The sequence below is a fragment of the Pomacea canaliculata genome, linkage group LG11, assembly GCF_003073045.1.
Source record: "Pomacea canaliculata isolate SZHN2017 linkage group LG11, ASM307304v1, whole genome shotgun sequence".
In the NCBI taxonomy this organism is placed as follows: Eukaryota; Metazoa; Mollusca; class Gastropoda; order Architaenioglossa; family Ampullariidae; genus Pomacea; species Pomacea canaliculata.
The window spans coordinates 21225774-21244860 of NC_037600.1; the positions used below are offsets into that span (position 1 = coordinate 21225774).

Here is a 19087-nt window from a genome sequence, read left to right on the forward strand (position 1 = left end):
CCTAGACAATTAACAAATAATACAAGTGGTTAAGATATTTTGAACCCAAGAGGAAAGAACGTGTTGTAAAAGAAGGGAGAATGCATTAAAAAAATGGATGACCCCACACGGGAAAGGAAAAGAAAGAAAATATATTTTAGTGATGCGGGTATGCTTAAAGGTCTAGTGGAGGGCTTTTTTTGCTCGTGAATGGGAGAAATTCAATGTAAGATTCTTTCACCCAAATATGGGTGAATATCCGAACCCACCCCTCTCATGAGAGATATGCCTACATAATATCAAACATTTCTAACCTAGTTAGGCTGAGCTCGTCGGTGTTGCTTAAGACTGCGGCACACAGAGAGGTCTACAACACCGCAACAGGTGTTGCTAAGTAAGCGCATCCACAGGGCCGAAAGCAAAATATCTTCAGATCCAATTATCAGAATGTATCTCTGACTAGACGTAGCAAGGCGACACCACTGCCTATGGTCCATTCCGCTTTACAGCTGCCACAGGTCTTCAGCTGCAAGATCTCGGACATTCACAAACATATAGATGTGATGTTGACAACTGATCACAGTGTCTATACCTTACCCCAGAGAGCGCAGGACAGGCAACTGGCCGGGTGGTATGTGTGAGCCACAATCTTGTGCACTCTGCACGGACTGAGCCACATTCTGCACAGACTGAGCTGGGCATAAATTTGTGCCTTCTGGGGGTAGATCAGAGCCAATAGTTCTGCACACATCACCCGGTTCAGTCAGACTTGAAGACCAACCTGAATGGTGCGTTTTTCGCAGATATCAGTAGACATAGGCGATATAAACCTGTAAATTTCAGCCTCCAAAACCCATACGCTAGCAAAGTACGCCATTCATACCTGCAATCAGCGAGTGCCGCTAACAGCTGACTACGTCACGCTAACAGTGCACTACCTCACGTTGGTACATCATTCACATTATCAGCCGTCAACACCAATCGGAGCGACAGTTCTGGTTATTTGCATGTTGAAAGTCTGCATTTCTCATACTAAAGTAGCAGTTTGTCAGACTCACAAGAAATACAGACTGTCTTCTTCCAAATAATCCCATCTGTCAATCAATCTTTCTGTCTATTGGTGTTGACTGCAGGCAATGTTGTGAATAATGAACTTGTATTACTGGACTGCTGGCAGACGATTTTTTTCCAGTTTACTGCTAAAACGAGGCGTTAGACGGCAAAGCTTCTGGTTTATTCAAATTCTTTGTTTAGGCTGGCCGAGACTAACAGCGGAGAACTTTGAAAGAGGCTAAGCGTTGGTCTCACCAGATAGACAGCAATGCACCTATGCAAGTCCATGTGTGAATGGTGCACCAACGTGACGTAGTACACTGTTAGCAGTGCTCGTTGACTGCGAATCGTAGTGGATGGGTTTTGGAGGCTGAAATTTACAGGTTAGGTTTATATCACCTACAGGTTAGGTTTACATCACCTACATCTACTGATATCTGAACAAAACGAAAGAGGTGCGTTTCCAGTACAGTTTAGTTTTTTTTTTTTATTTGGAAAGTTGAGTATATTCTCTAGATGTATTTAGTCTGTATAGGTTACCAATATCACACAGTTATGGAGCAGAACTACAACATTCATCAGAGTATGTTCAAAACCGCTTGTATATTTATTACATCTTAAATTTATTATACAATAAGAATTGTTTTTAACTTCTTCAGTCACAATCAACAAAGAGACAAATAAAAAAGAATAAGTAGGGGTTGGGTGGGGAAGAAATTGATATTTAACACAGAGCTAGCAGCTAAGGCTATATCATGGCAAGGCAACCAGCCCTGTAAACAAATCCCACAAGCTGAGAAAGAACAGCATGCTCGAGCCAAGAGCTGAACCCAGGACAGCCAACCCTCACTGTGTTGGTGACAGGCACTAAATGTTGTGCCACCGGTGCCCCAATAATAAAAAGGAACAAAAAATATTGAAGAGGAGATAAACATCATACCTACAACTACACAAGCTTCTCAGACTCGTTGGCAGTGTTACGAAATAATCTGCCACACTGAAATATTCATGTATGTACTAAAGCAGTATTTCTAAACACAGGCCTGATTTCAATTCAACGGGTTTTTTTTTCGTTTTTGACTATTTCTCCATACCAAACAATTTATCATGAACTGAACATTCACACAATACAATCATTTTATCACGCATATTTGCACATCATAAAAATCTCTCAAATATTACAATTTTGCTTCTGTCACATTTTTAACAGTGTGAAAGTTAGCGAGGATACGCACAAATTAAAATTAAAAAATTTTTCCAAAGAAAGCAATTCAAAATAAGCCCTTACTTAACACTTTTTCCTGTTAATGTTGTGAGACATACTTTGGGCAGCTGATCAGTTAGAGGTGTACTGCATTTAGGTTTAATGAATTTGTGTGTGCTTATTTACGAATGGAGTCTAAGAGGTTTTTCTTTTTGCTGTTTTGTAAATGCCACAGGCCTAGAGGAATCTATGTACAACATAAATATTTATTATTAAAGAAAAGGAAATTTAGTATACATTGCAAGAACTTCCACATCCAAATAAACATGTCAACCTGAAAGTGAAGCTTCGTTAACTCATTCAGTGCAGGTGTATTGACACCACTGAGCGCTACAGCTCTGAAGACATTTACATTCGCAGGTGGAAACTGTAAGGGAACAGTTAAAATATTCAAGCGAATTCATAACACATGCTCAATGGCAGGTCGTTGAGGTCCAGTACCTCTAAATACATAAAAAAAGTCTAATTATTGGTTGACAAAGGGATACTGCGTGGGTCAAACTGCTTCAGATGCTGGTCTAAGCCTTCAGTTTCCACCATTACACGAATGTACATTGTGTCGTCCTTCAGGTACCCGAGCCCTGAAGTAGTCAGCTTGGACAGAGCCACAAACAAAGGGCATCCTGTGGCGATGTTCATTTCTGATGTAGGACGCTGGAAAGAGGAGCTGGTTGGTTCAGACCTGAAGGCATCCACAACGTGCTTCTTGAAGTTCTGGTCAATCAGCATAAAGTAGACCTTCTGCTTGAAGGGCCAGGGCAGCAAAGCATCATGGTTACTGCGCATAATGGTGAAGAACAATGACAAATGAGTGCCTTTTCCCATTCCATCACCATTGGGGTAAAGCCTGACGCACATTTTGTAACCAATTGGCCCGGTGTAGAATGGCCGTGAGTGGATGTTGGACACTTTGCCTGATACTGCGTCTGCCCGAACCTGGTATAAAAGATGAGGAGGTGAACATTAAGTAGATTTATTGCTTAAAGCACCGGCATAACGAAAACCTCCCATGAATTTGGGTGTTTAAATTGTTGTAATCTCAATGAATGAGGGAGGGAGATTCCAGTGACATGCTCAGTGTGTCCTAACACTAGCTGAAACTTAAAAAAAAAAAAAAATTGAGGCGAGTTGCCACATTTCATTTACTGGTCTATCACTAGAAAAAGAGAATGCAAAGAACGAAAAAAAGTACACATCAACAACAAAATGAACAAAACTGAAAACACAAATGTAATGTCTAATGATGTGGTTTCTCCCTCCCTTACACATGCAAGTACATATAAAAACTCACAATTACACCACTCACATAAGCAAGCACATACACACAGAAACAAACTGTGACACAACAGCACAAGCCCCTTCACAGCAAATGAAAGTAGAAATTACCTTGCTGAAGTTGGGAATCTGCCACAGGAGAGTTCCATCTGCTTGGTCCTGTGAAAGGTTGAGGAGCCTATGCTCTAACTCCCTGCTCTTGACTTCAAACTGAGAAACACTGGTGTTCACTGCCTGAATGCTTTGGTCATACTGTTCCATCTTTCGTCGCAACTCCTGTGTCTGAATTATCTCCTGCTGAAACCGGCTCTCAAGGCTCTCGACAGCAGCAATGCACCGGTTCATTTCTCCATGCAGGACACTCAAGATGGGCTCTAGGGAGCTGACCTTGATCTCCATAGCTGTAAACCGTTCAGTGCTGACTTCCATAGTGCCCTGGTTAAAGAATGGTAATAGTTTAAAATGTTAAAGTGGTTTAATGTGTATGACAGCCATCTGATTCTCCATGCAAATCATAACACTTCTATTTGTGCCAAATATATTTATATGCTCTACATAATGGGAGGAAATAATTTTTGTAAATTGGCTTTGTTAATTTTCTTTTGAATTTGGGGAAGCAAATGCCTGATGCATTAAGTACACGACCTGGTTGAATACTAGCAAACCTTCCCCTGTTGACCCAAATGATGAACGTGTCCCTGACCCCAGTGGAGGTAGGGAGAACACCACCTTTATAAAAATCAAATCATTACAAGCATGCATACTCACAGCATTAGAAGCTGATGCTGTTCCATCAACACTTGGTGACTCTACTCCCCCAATTGCTCCTTCTAGTGGAGGATGCTGCTGCATGATTCGCCGTATTTCTTGTTCCAGTTGCTCAACTTTTGCGGATAAAACACCAAGCCCATCAGACACTCCACTTGCTGACTGCTGTCTCGATGTTAACGTGATGTTCTTTGAACCAGAACTGGCACTGCCTCCTTTGAGTGATTCGATGCTGTCTGCTAGCTCAAGAATTTGTGTCATCACCCACTGCAAGTGTTTGCCTGTGTTTTTCTGAAGATGGGCGACAAAGCGTTCCAAAGGCAGCTAAAAGGGAAGAATAAATACAATAGCTTGTAAGCACATCAAGAGGTCAACAGAAGTCTACATAAACGTACAGACAGCATTGCATGCAAATACAATATCTAACACATTTGAGTAAGGAAAACAAATTATACATAGGAAAGTCAGGAAACTTGATAGTTGATTTAATTGTCAAAAGCACTGGAGGGAAAACCTAAGCGTGGCTGTACTTCCAGACAGACATACAAGTTGAAAGATAGTATTGAACCTCTGAGTTAAACACAAGCTATTCTCCACTTTCTAAGCAGATGGTTCTTACCGGGCTAGAACAGTTGTCCAAAGGACATGGAATACTCCTCTGTGGACATTCAAAATTCAAGTGTTTTGACAGCTGCAAAGACAGAGAAAGCAAACCTCGAGATTACTACATCAATCAGTAATTACTGTAATCTGTCATCTTTCTCTCAACCCATCTCAATTCCACAGTGTTTCTGTGTCCACCACCACCCACCCTAAAAGGCTTCACTTCCATTCGCTTCTTGTTAAATAGATCGCAAGACATTTCAAACCTCATACCTCTGTGATACAATCATCAATCTCTGATCAAAGATACACACAGGGTTCCCAGGGATCAGGGATGGTGCCAAAAAAGGACCTTAAAAGTACCTTTCATGCATTCGTAAGGACCTAAGTGACAGTCATCAATGCTTAAGTTTTTCTCTTGTGTTGGTCGGAAAGATGTATTATTTATGAATCTGTGGTCTTCTCTATGTTCTCAAATACATGTATTTCTAGTAATAATAATCAAAGAGTTAATTTTGATGCCTGTCTGCCATATTTAGATAGATAACTTAAAAAGTGTCCTTAGCGTGCTGATAACACACCGTTAATGTTCCAAAAGTTTTCTAGAAATCTAAGTAATAATAATTGCAAACATGAAAGCCATTCTTTGGTGTAATACAAAAGTCAGTTCATGTCTCTCTCTCTCGCACACCACACTCTAACGGGAAGAGAGAGAGAAATAGAGCTATGCACAGTAGTACTAGAAGATCAAAGTTCAAGAAAGAGTAAGTTTCTAAAGGCCTTTTGAAAAAAGTGTTTTTTGCGAATACGGAAGGGCAACTAGTGTTGTACAGATGTGTAGACCAAACATTTTCTTGTGACTACAAGGAATGCCAAGGATTGGAGGATCAGATGAGGAATGAAAAGAGTGTGATCCTAATGCTAAACCAAAGATGGAATGAGTCGAAACTGTCAAGCATTACAGCCCATTTATTTTTAACCTTGAGATATTATTTAAGCATTCTTATTACACATACATGTTAACACATGCAAACATATACATAAAACAGCATGATATACTAATACACATAAGATTAAGATTACAAAATGACAAAGCAATCCATCTACTATAAGCAAAAGTTTCATTGATGAAATTCAATTCTTTGTCACCCCTACAGCTTTACCAATACTAAACAATACAATTCTTTACACAACCTAATTTCCTCTAAATAGTTTCTGGTTTTTTAACATGTTCCATAGCATACATGTACAGAATTGTGCAGGCTTATTTAAACTGAAATAAACATTAATTCTGAATGTCACAATTCAACACCTTTTAATTTCTTCCTGTAATCTATCAATGTCTGACTGAATCTTTGTTATCTCCTTCTTCTTGTCTTTGGCTAACAAACGCATGTTGTTAGATCTTTCAATAAGTGAAAAACTTTTTTGCTCTTCAGCCTGGAAAACTATGTCTGTCAGCCAGTTCCAGCAGGTGTCGTTCTTCGGCACTGGTGGTCTTTAGCCTTTTTGTGAGTATTACCAGCTCATCTCCTAATCTCTTTCTGTGGACCTGCTTTTCTTCTGTTTCCTTCTGCTGCTTCTGCTCAGAGAGGTAACGTTCATACCTGCCATAGGCACTAGAAGCGGATATCATCAGTGGTTTGGAGATCTCAACATTTTCCACCCCTCCCACACTGTGAATATGATCAAGAATTACTCTGCGTGCTTTTAGTGCAGTCTGACTAAGATTGTCAGCTACTGTTTCTTTGTTGAATGAAAATCCTCTTTCCACTGTAGCTTGACCATGAGAGAGTAGGAGTAACTGTCTGACAACAGACCACAACACCTGAAACTCTGCTTTTCCAGCAAGGGCATCATAAAACCAACTATCCAGTCTTTGTGTCATAGGGTCAAAAGCCTTACTACCACACTCACCTGCAGAACTGTCAAGAAAATTACGGAACTCTGACAATACCTTGTCACAAGTCACATCATCAAACCTTTTCACACCTTGGCAATACAACAAAACCTTTTTCATTTTTTGTATTGATTTGTCTTTTTCCCCATGGTCTTTGGGTTTAAGAAAGTTATGTTTCTCACTAGGGTGTACTTCAGTGGAGATTTATCCTGCAATTTTAGAACAACTGCTTTCAAAAAATCTCTGCATTCAGCTCTGAAGGCCATGAGAGTTCCATCGTTTACTGATGACTGTTTCTTAGCTACAGCCAGTAGTCTATCAACCCTGAAGCCAAGTTCGATCATGCTCAGATTGACATGGTTAGAACTGTTGCATATATCAACCTGCACAAGTTGGAGGGCAGTTTCACATTTATTAAGTACATTTGACTGATAAATTTGTGCATCAGATTTTCATAATGTCATGTAAGTCTAAACAAAGGAAAGGAAGAAGAGGCTGATCAGCTTGGTATTTTCTCAAAAAAGGTTCAAGTATACTGGCAATTAAACTAAAGAAAGCCAGACGACATGAAAGCAAAGGGGTAGATAAGACTCCAGCTTTTACAATATCAAAAGATTTGTTCTTTGGCAATGTTATTTTTTTCTCCATTGCAGCTTTGACAAATTTTTCCAAGTATGGAAGCATAACAATTGCTTTTTCAGCAACAGAATTGTTTTCAAGCCATCGGTGAGCACAGAACTTGGCTGGAAAAGATGTGGAACCAGTTACTTTTATATAATCTTCTCTTTCTGGCTGGGCTGTCTCTGAACAAGATATAAGCAGATGTAAGAAATGACTCAAGCTCCCATTGAGAAGCCTCGCACCCACGCCTAAATGCATTGTGCATAACATGGAGTCCACAGCTGCCCACATTTAACAAACCAACATTGTGATTGGTAATCATGTCGTTATTAATTTTCTCAAGAAGGTTTAGGTTTACAGAAGGTCCATCCATAGAAATTTGAAGTAAATTAGCTTGCTTGAAGTTTGATTCGCTAATTACCTTACTGAACTTTTGTTGAAGGTCTATGGCCGCGGAATGACCCAAAAATTCCGAGGTCAGGTAATGAGTCCTTACAGCATTGTCACTCCAGTAACGAACATGGAAATCCAGCTGTTTAGTTTGAGTCTTATGGTTAGAAGATTCATCAAACAAAAGAACATACTCAGGCGACGAATTTACACAGTCCAGAAGCAATTTCGAAAAGTGAGGAGCAAGCCCAAATGAAGTTAGATAACTGGCTTTTGTTTGACCGCACTTAAATTCTGCAGCTACTTGGCTGTCTGGGAACATAAGTCGAAACAGTTCAGCAGACTTTTCAGCAGATCTGAAACTGTAGTGTGATTCCACAATCTTGAGAGTCCACAGGATCTCTGCTTCAATCGTTCATTGCTCATCACGAAACCTATTCAAAGAAAACATTTAAGTTACCATTATGTCTGTAAACATTATGTTCTGTCTGAATAAAAGACAGGTTTCAAAAAGCAATAATTAATGACATGATAATATAAATAATACTAAAACTAAGTTAAAGTATAAAGATGGCAGCATAGTTGAAAATGAAAGTTATTTTCAGCTAACTGATTTAGCTTTAATGTTAAATTGTTTGATTTTAAAAATCCAAAAAATAATGTATTGCTGGTAAAATAGGATAATAAGCATACATTATTAATTATACTTTCTTTTTAATCTTTCCTGATCAGATGCCAAAAATTCAGATCAATTTTCTGCAGCAAAGCTGTAGTAAGATTCGTGATTGTATAAAACTCTATTTGTAGTTCGAATCATGAGAAAATGAAAATCTCAACTTTTTAATTTAAATAATTCTTTGCTATTTACTGATCTTTAAGCTATTGGCTTCACCGTAAATTAGACGATAGGCTTAATAAAGAGTGGAAAAAAACCGCAAAATGTTATGCACGCTTTAATTTAATGTGTTTTTTCTAAGTACCCACATCGTTAACTAAATGAATCGCTAAAGATAAATAATTGTCACCTTACTGGACACACTTGCAGAGCTGGTCGGTGCCGTCTGATTTGAGCGGGCTGTGGATGTTCTCGATGACGAAAGTAATCAGTTACACAAAAGCGCGCATCTTTCAGAAATACTTTTATTTGCCTTTGGTGTCTTTCGGTAACCATGTGCTGTTTCAGAACACTTTCGCCCATTGATGAAAGATTCAGAGATATTTTGCAGGCAGCACATCGTGCCAAATGTTTATTGCTCGAGTCTTTTATTAACCAATCTTTATACTTGTCTTCCTTTAGCCACTTCTCCTGAAAGAGCACTTCCCCGGCATCTTTCAAATTGTTAAGCAGACAAAGAAATGTGGTCGACACGACGAGAGTGAACTCGCGAAAGGCCGAAACGGACGTTCCCGCCGCGAGCGAGACTGGGTAGTCATGTGATTAAAATAGCAATGCAGCGAAAAATCGTCGGTATTTTGCGCCAAAGTCTACTCCGGAAATAAATTTGTTGTAATATTTTATCGATAAAAGGACTTAAAAGGGTCACAGAGAAAATGTAAGGACCTGTGTGAGAATTTGAAAGGACCGCATGGCAAATAAAAGGACTTAAAAGGCCTTTTGGCGAAAATTCAATATAAAAGGACTTAAAAGGACCTTGCAAGGACCTGGGAACCCTGTATATAGGAAATAACTGCTGTGTGTAAAGGCAAATCACTTCTCTACAAGTTACTTTCCATTATTTATATTTAACGGGATTATTATTTTTTTCGAAATATAATTCCTGTTTGGTGTAGCAAGTGAAACAAGTCCATAAATAGCAACGTTCTATGTGCTTTCTTTAAAGTTTTGTGCAGAAAAGTTATAAGAAAGACAATAAAATTATATATCTATATGGTGATTTCCTTCATTTTTCAAGGAAATAATTTTTATTTACTTTACGATGGTTTAAGATTGCTTAAGCTTTTTAGCCACTGGATTTCTTTTCTTCAACTTATATGCCAAGTTTTTCACTGGTATATATATTAAAAAACATTGAAAATGCCATTTTGGGTAAGCTGATATTTACTGACCTTCTAAAAGAACAAAAAAATTTGTTATTTCCCCAAGGTAAAAATTTTTGATAGTAAAAACTCATTTTGAGTTGCAGTTTTTGACATATCATTATTTTTGTTTTCAAATGGCCAGAATGTATCAGCCACTTGGCTGAAAGGGAGCTGATGATACTGAATGCAATAAAGCAACCCACCTTTTCTCTGGACACTTTTGCTGAACATTGAATGCATGTTTCCGGTGCCTTTGGACATTCCTTCTGATGTTGCTGTAAGACATAAGACACAGACATTCCTTTTGTGCTTAAATGATTCTGTACAATAGGCATGCTTCTAGGCTTTTTGTTATAACTGTTCATATAGTCCAACATAAAAATATAACAAATCATCATCCATATGCATTCACGAGTCTCTCTTAATCCTTGATTATTTATCTCTTATCGGTTGTTATATGCTTGTGTACTGTTCCACACTTAAGCTAACAGGATAAAAGTTAGTCAACAATGGGCAATAACAGAAAAAAAGTATGTGGTGTGCATGTGTGAATAAAGCAGATACCTCTTTCATGGCATATGGCATGTCCATATGGCAATGTTCACACTTGATCTTCCGCTGCGAACATTGAGAGCGTTTGTGTGTATCCATTTTCGACCTTGATACGGGCTCTTTGCACAATTCACATACCATTGGCTGAAATTTACAGTTACTTTCATGCTCCTGCAAACGATAACAAATTGATTAACCAATTCTGAAAGAGCTGATTTTTAATTTTTTTGAACAGTTGAAAACATAGATCTCATAACAATAACAGTGACTTGACAAGAGGAAGATTAATGAAACTGAGAGTGAATTCCTCAACTTAATCTCCCTCCATATGTCCTATAGGACACAGAAGCTCAAGCCTGACTATAAAGAACCAACAGAGTATCATCTTCTCATAAATACACATTTGATCATAGTTGGCTTCTAAAGTAATAGAAAATTTAGGGAATTATTTTTTATGAAAATGTGGAACAATAAAATAAGCGAAATTATGACTTTCTTTGTTAGTTTAAAGAAATAAAGGACCATTAGTTGATAATGATAAGATGTGAATGCCATGGACATATATGTGTATATACTCTATGTTATTGTTTAAATATCTAACATTACTTTGTAATTAAGTAATTACTAATTTAGGTAATCAAATCAAAGGAATAATTAATAAAAATATCTTACTATATATTCCCTGAATAAACCAGCCCAGACACACATCTCATTCGGACATTTGGCTCGCAGTCTGGCCATCTCCTTGTTTATCCCTCTGTCTGGATACATCTAAGACAAACAAATTCATTCATCAGTTGACAAACACCAGAATAATGAAAAAAAATTGAACTGAGTCAAAAAAGGATATTTCTCTCCCTATATATATATATGTATAAATAAATTCATTAAAACATGCCTACAAAGATGCAAAGAAACAGTATAAATAGCTTCTTTTATGTGCAAATGTTTGCTAGCATCATTTTCATTCTAACACAAATCAGGTAAGCAGTGCTCTCATTTTAGTTGCTATTTTTGTTTAGTTGCCTGCAACTTATTCAATGGTTTGTTTTTTTCCCCATAAAGGAAATACAAATTTTACTTTTGAAGGCAGCAGATAACTGTTTCTTTTTCAAGGATGTAATCATTATTATTTCCTTTTAAAGTTTCCCCCCCCCCATGTTCACATTAAATTTTGAAACAGTGATATGTTTAACAAAGAAACAGCAAAAACTAAAACATGGCAAAAAAGTAACATATACAGAATACAAATTCTTCTTTAATTAAATGTATATGTTTTAACTGGACGCAAATATGATGACATTTTCCTGAAGATTGCAGGTTAATTAAAAAACACATGCATGTCCTTTATATAAATGAAAGATAGTCCCATAGATGTAAGAGAATGTGTTCACAATACACCCACACACAAGTAAATGTAGGCATATACATGCACGCACACACACAGAGTTGAATGTGTGAGGCCTACCTCCTCAGGATTCAGTGTGCTCTCTTCCGTACTACATCCTTCATCTAGACATGATTGACAGAGAAGATTCTTGGACCTGAAAATTGTATAACCTCAGCTGAAAGGAATATCACAAATCAACTGCACTTTCTTTGACCTGAAAAGGGTATAACCTCAACTAAAACAATGGCAGCGATCAGCTGTACTTTCTTTTGACTTAAAATGGTACAGCCTTAACTACATAGATTTGAATTAAAAATGGTGTAATCTCAATTAAAAGAAAAGAAGAATTCAAGTGAAAGGGAGCATGATGAATTGGAAACTCTACACAACAAAGGAGATAGTCCATACTAAATGGACAAATTAAATAAGTGAACACATCAACCCGTTCTCATGATGAATTAAGCTAAAATAAAATTGGAACAGCAAAAACATGCAACAGAATAAAGGTACAGGAAGCAAAAATTTTTTATTTAGATATTTCAGAGCTCTTCAAAATCGGCCAACTACAATAAACCCCAATTCTCTATCTCTTATCACTTTTATGATAATGCAATCTAAAAATTGCATGTTTGTGTACAGCTTCACTGACTACTGCTATCACTTTGCCATAGCCACAGATGGTTATCTTCTTCTGGACTCTTTTCTGATGAATTAATTTATAATGTTTGCAAAAATCAAAGTACAAAGAAAATCAGCATATCAGTATCATAAAGAATTTGTTTATATCTCAAAATTGACAAAATCCTTAATTTTATCAATGAAAAATGAAATGTACTAACATTTAATTTAAAGTATATAACAAATATTTTGACTAAGAATACTGGTACTCTCAAATTTTAATCAATGAAAACTGCAATGGCAAGCAAAGTGAATGTGTGGACAGAAACAAAACTACAAATGACAAAGAAAATAAATTAAGTTTTCTTTAGAACCATATACTGTTTTAATGTCTTTATTAAGTGGTAAAAGAAGACCCTTGAGAACATGTTATTCGTGGTCTGCATGTGGATTTCCACTCAGCTGTAGTAGCAGCTGCCAGAATAGTTTGTGATTTACATACCCTTAATTTAAATAGTTAGGGTTTTTCAGGCCCTAGTTTGAAACATAATATACTGGGAGTTTGGGGTAACTAGTGAAAGAAAAGTACACACCAATAAATATTCACATTATCACGTCAAGATGTTTTATTGTTTCTATGCACGTAGAACTGTTACTGACATTTTACTAGGAATAATCTAAGCTAACCTTAGATTAGTAAAAAAAAAAATGTCTCACATGATAAAACGTTTGTCTTCAACTCTTTTTAGTTTTCAAAATTCCAATATGAAATTGTTAAATTCTACACAACCCCCACATCCCTTTTGCAAACTTTCTTTATGGTTTGGACTTTTGATATTATTTATACACATTCTTATATGGTTGAAAGCACTGGAAACTTAAGAGACAGTTCTTTAGCAAAAAGATTTGGAATTTGATAAACTCTAAAGTGAACAAACACTGGGCAGTCTGTGATGATATGGATACTAGTGGTGGTGGAAATGGCAACGTAAGTAAATAAAGCCAACACAATGACAGACATACTGTAAGAAGTGGCTCCCAGCACAGGGAATAGAAGAGAGGGAAATGCAACATAAAAGAAGATAATGAGGTACATAAATGAAGTAAATGTGGAAAATCCTGCCTCTCACATCCCACCTTCCAGCATGTACATGCTTTCTCTCTCTCACACACACACACACACACAGTATGTAAGCAAGCTCCCTGTGTATGTCAAAAATACAGCTTACTCTTTTATTGCCTCCTTGCATGAAGCACAAAATCTATGGCCACAGTATGCTCCATGTGGATCCCGGAGAATCTGTCGGCAAAAACTACATGCAAATTTTTCCTGGTCTTCTTTCTTCTCAAAAATTTCCTTTGGGTACCCTCCTTGACGTATGTTTGATAAACTGTTGTAAGGTACTGCATCAGCTTGGAGCGAAGAAGGAGGCGAAGAGGAACTTGGTGCTGCGGATGCTGCTGTTGCCATGGTGCCCTGACTGTCTACTCCAACTGCGCAAATGAGATATGATGAAATCCATAAATATTTACCTGTATTTGCTTAACAGATAGCATGTCCATTTGTACATATGCAACATGGACAAAAGTACATAATGCATAATGATGTGTAGTTGGAATTTGAAAAGCAATTTAAACTGACATATGTTCTCTTTACTCTAGCAACTTTCTCTTTCTGTTATTCTTCTAAAAAATATGAACTTTGATATATATTATTTATATATAGTCATATCAATGAATCATGTCTAATTTTTTTAATCCCAACAATGAACAACAACTGTTAGTACCTAAATAATGGAAATATACTATGCACAGAACAGACGCAATTTGTCTAAATATCTTATTATTATATATGTGTTCAGTTAATTGCTTCAAGATGATATTTTCTATGCTTTTAAATAATAAGACTGAATAAGTCAAAGGAACTGCCCGATTATCATGCTAAAGTCTGCCGTGTGATTTTCGACAAGAAAATGAAAATCCCCTACCACAGTACAAACAAGAATGTCTATTTCTTAAATATGTTAAAGCTATCCCTTCTTGTCCAACGCAGTAAATATAAATTCAAATCAGTTTTCACATATTACCTGCTTTTCCTTGAAAAGACCTGGCAGTCCCGTCAAGTACGAGAACTCTTATCAAAATTTGATAAAAAATGTCGACGAAAAATGACTTTCTTTTCTTTCCTCTTTTGGTTTATTCAACAGAAGTTCAGAAATTATACGGACCTTTCCACAAAATTTGCTATCTAAATGTCTTTTGCGTAACCGACTTTTTCTTTGACGCTATAACTATGGCGTCCTTTCTTTGGGTTTTCCCGAAGGCTAAAAATAACACGATCTCCCACGTATCCCATGACTAGATTCCCATCCCCCTCGTTTTATTTTTTAGCTCCTGCCCCTTACAACAGCTTTCCGCGAAAATCCAATAATAATATTAATAATAATTAGCTATGTAACAGTAGTAAAGTCAAGTAGAACATATAATCATTCGGAACTGCGTGAAAAGCGCTCGATTTTTTGAATAAATGCATCATGGTCGATATAATTGATAATGAAATTATTGAATCAGCTCAATGAACTTATTTCACGATTTTCATAAAGGGACATACACAGAACAAAGAATGTGGGGTCGAAGAAAAAGGAATATCAGGAGCCAATCTAATTAATGCACCGTAACAATTGTTGCGTGTTATTGTGTGACGTATTTGTAATTTGAATTTGAAACCATATATGATTGTGATTTCCGTTGATTTTTAAACTCAATGACGTAGAAGCAGGGAGGGGGAGACGAAGGGGGCCATCACCCCCTCGGAAAAAAGATACTGAGTGGGCAAGAATATGAACGTCGTTCACTTTCAGTCAGCATGGATGAGTTTGACTCCCATATCCTTCCTATAGTGACATCATGCCTCACTACATCGGGGCGCAACGGAAGTACTTTACAGTGGTTGCAGGACACAGTCACAACATTATAAATAGCAATATCATGGCGGGACTTTCAGGCATGAGACCTACATTCTTCCTCTTTTGTTTTAAAATGACAAATGCAACATTTACCACGTTTACATGGCGGGATGTGAGTAACGATCGAGGGCCGTATCTCAGAATACACGATAGCCGCTTACAATTATTTCTTTGAGACTTTTCGCCATATGGTTCTCATCGTCGCCCGAGTGATGTCCCGTATACCCGACAGTCAGCGTGGAACACTTCCGAGAAAGGAGGAGATGAAACATGCCTTTAGTCATTCTGCTCATTCGTTCCCGTATTTACTTCATTTACTCTGTTTATTTTTTTCCCCCGTAAAGGACGATGGCTAAATGGAAGAAAAAGCATTTTCTTGCTTATTTTACTTCTCGTTAATAAAGATCGAATCGTCATTGTTCCCTGTCTCTCTTCATTTATTACTATTCCCCATTTCTAAAACTGGTTAAAAAAAAAAAAAAAAGAAAAGAATAAATCTGTTCCTGAGCGACATACGCCAACTAAACATAGTCCTTGACCTTAGAGTAGACAAACAGAATATCCGATATAAATTTTGTAAAGATCGGACAGACGATGTGGATTTGTATGCGTTTCAATCTCTACCTGTAAGGCCGCAACACACACACACACTGTCACAGACCAGGGTATCCCCCTTGGCCAGCTGTAAATGTGTGTGTGTGTGATTAGCAGTACCAACACGAGAAGGAAGGACATGTAACTGAACATTGTTCACTGGAGCCCATGATTATGTGTGAACTGGGTTGCGGCTTTCCTGGGTAAGCCAGCGTGGCCGAAGGACTTTAATTGTGTCAATACTGAGAGCAAAAGAAACCGGGAATGAGTAATTCTTTGCCTAGACAATCAGTGGTTGTAATAATTTTAAAATTTGAAACAGTTTTGAGAAGAAATAATTTGGAAAATTCTGCGGCGATTTTAAAATCATTGAATTTTAAAATTGGTTTTTAAAGTGATCAGCAAATTAGAAAGTTACATTTTGTAGTGTCCAACTTGAATGTTCATGAAGGAATAAACGCTTTCAGGAATTACCTCGGGTGAAGTAAAAGTGCAACAGTCGATAGCGACTTCGCCATGTCAGTGGACACGGACTTCAGAGACCAACCGTCATCCCACCCACTTACTCACCCCTGAAGGGGCGACTCTAGGCTCATGATGACTATATTGGCAGACAAAGAATCGGTGGCCCCTTCAACCGCCGATGTCAACAAAACCAAGTGGCGGCCCATGATATTCTCATCACAGCAGAAGCGATAATACTACATGTAGTAAATAACATTAACATTAGTAAACACAACATTTTTCATTGCAATTACCCACAACGTGCTTTCCCACTGTGTCCTTTGTCTGTGTTGTCATTTCCAACTTTGGCATTCATGTTGCCCATTATGATATTCAGGTCTCGTTTTGGATCAACGGTCAACCAGCGCTTGTATATTATATTTAATATGTATTGGGGTGGTGGACCCTGGGATTTGGGGTATGCCTAAGGCCGCCCCTGTCCCCTTCCCCTCTTTTAGGATGACCACAGGAAGTTAAGATGTTGTCCTCGTCAATCGAAGTGCATGCATACTCAGCACCAGCTTCCGTGGATGACTAGAAGTAGAAACGTTTGTCTCCATCAGCCGGGGGGTAGTAGTGGAGCACCTTTCCCAGTAGCAATGACCACGGAAGGGGTCATCAAGTGCACGACGATAACATTATCGTCAAAAGAGATAATTCCAGGAGTACGTGTGTATGTAGCTGTGTGACGTGTGGATACATTCGATGACTCCACAAACTCATTCGGACAACTTCGACAAATAAGTCTCTATTAATTTTATCGTGCTGACAGTATTCGGACCTATAGTTCTGAAAAGCAGTAATCGTCAGAGTGCGTTTTCACATTTGTGACATTTTTTTCTAGACTGGAAAAAGATTGTACTTCTCTTTGATGGAAGGAGTAAGGGGAAGTGAGTGAGCGGTAAAGTAGAGACTTGAAAGACAAGTGAGAGGAGAGGCTATTGTGTTTTTGTATTTTGCACGTTGTAATTTGAAATGGTTTGTGGGCCTCAACCAGCAACAACAAATAAAACTTCTGATTATGCAGAAAGAAAAACCCATATACAGGTCTCTACATTCTCTTGAGTGAAAGAACACGTGTGGCCGCATTGCTGTACGTGTTCGTCATACACACACATCGCTATATTCTGATTCAATCCAACTAATATCTGTCTACCTTTGCCTGCTATTAGTGTGAGTCCCCCTGTAGTTGCAATGTTAATTTATGTCTGTGCCTGAGATCGAGATCGTCTCTGTCTACATGTGAAGCACTGATAACTACTCTTTGGGACAAGGTGATGCAATACAGTGCTAATGTCTATGTTCATGCAAGTATTAGAACATTATCGAGTGTCTGTAGTCAGTGAGGCTGTCTACCTCACGTTCGTCATCTGATGTTTGTACCGATGATTGTGCTTTGTGAGGTGGTTTAGTGGGCGGGGAGCTTAGTGATCCTCACCTCGCCAGGTTCGTTTCTGCGACCCCTTGTAGCTGCTCTTAGTGCTCAATTCCCTTTTGTGCCTGTAGGTGGTTCATCGTGCTATATAATCTAACTGAAACGGTTGACTACGTCACGTTCAGACTTGACTTTGTCCGTGCGTCTCAGTGATTCATGTAGCTGTTAGTTTTCCACCTTCCGGGTAAGTACCAATGAACTCGGTTTTGCAACGGGTAGACACGTTTGACAAAGACTAGATCACTTGATTATTACTGTCGATGTGCGGTCAAATAGTAATATGTTATCGGCTAAGCGCTGTTAGCTTGCGAAGTTCGCTGTTATCAGTTTACCTGTCCGTCTACCTGCTTCCGGGCTGCCCACATGTCCTCTTCCCGTTTGCTAACTTTCTTTCTCGTTTTACACTCTCGCATTTACGTATTTCTACAGTATATACAACAAAAAGAATATGACACGTATACTTTTTCTTACTTTATAAAAAAAGTCTTCCTTATATTATAAATTAGTAAGGGGGTTATTTCTTATTTTCGTGTCTGTCACTTTGCTATCATTTTCCTATACTGTATCTATGTTTCGTGTCATATCATAGTAGTATTAATTAACCTCCACCCTTAGACTTCTTGATGGCCTAACGGAGAAAAATAGAAACTCCATATTTTTCCCTGGCACGAATTTCATGGATATAAATATAAGCGAATGAAACAGAACACGGCTTAGAAACGGGAAATATCACAGTTAAAACAATGACTGCGTTTATAGAACTATTTGTATTCAGAATACAAATATTTAAATTAAACGGAAACATTTATCACTGAGCATCTTTCGGCGACCTATAAACTCCGGGAACCACCGTGAATCTTATGAGAGATAATGTGCTCACCGTTCGCGGGTCTGTCTGCGGCTGCTCGTGTATAGCTGTGTGTCGTTGACGGTTTTGTAGAAGACAGCATCTCTCACCGTCGTTAATGAACAAGATCAAATTTTGTACTAGGCCTCCAAACACTCGGCGAGACTAGAACTGAACAGGCAATTATTTCGGGAAAACCCTTTCACTGTTTCTGTACCTGGCTGGTGGCCAGGTGTGAATTCTGCCTGCTGTTCCGAGCCCAGATGGCGACGATAGAATGACATCAGC

At 38.1% G+C, this 19087-nt stretch overlaps 1 protein-coding gene across 2 annotated transcripts; it reads right to left on the reverse strand.

The window, feature by feature from the left end:
• Nucleotides 1-1620: 1620 nt before the first annotated feature.
• Nucleotides 1621-19062, reverse strand: LOC112574945 (TNF receptor-associated factor 2-like). 2 transcript variants are annotated; one of them, XM_025256357.1, is made up of 10 exons: nt 18833-19062; nt 13683-13947; nt 11914-11989; nt 11118-11216; nt 10458-10616; nt 10097-10168; nt 4959-5030; nt 4340-4663; nt 3683-4006; nt 1621-3232 (listed from the first exon to the last, which is right to left on the reverse strand). In XM_025256357.1, the coding sequence occupies exons 1-10, from the start codon at nt 18900-18902 to the stop codon at nt 2759-2761; spliced, it is 1935 nt and encodes a 644-aa protein (XP_025112142.1). In that variant the 5' UTR covers nt 18903-19062; the 3' UTR covers nt 1621-2758. The 2 variants fall into 2 exon arrangements, with proteins under 2 accessions (XP_025112142.1, XP_025112143.1); XM_025256358.1 differs by lacking the exon at nt 18833-19062 and adding an exon at nt 14541-14780.
• Between the last annotated feature and the right edge of the window lie 25 nt (nt 19063-19087).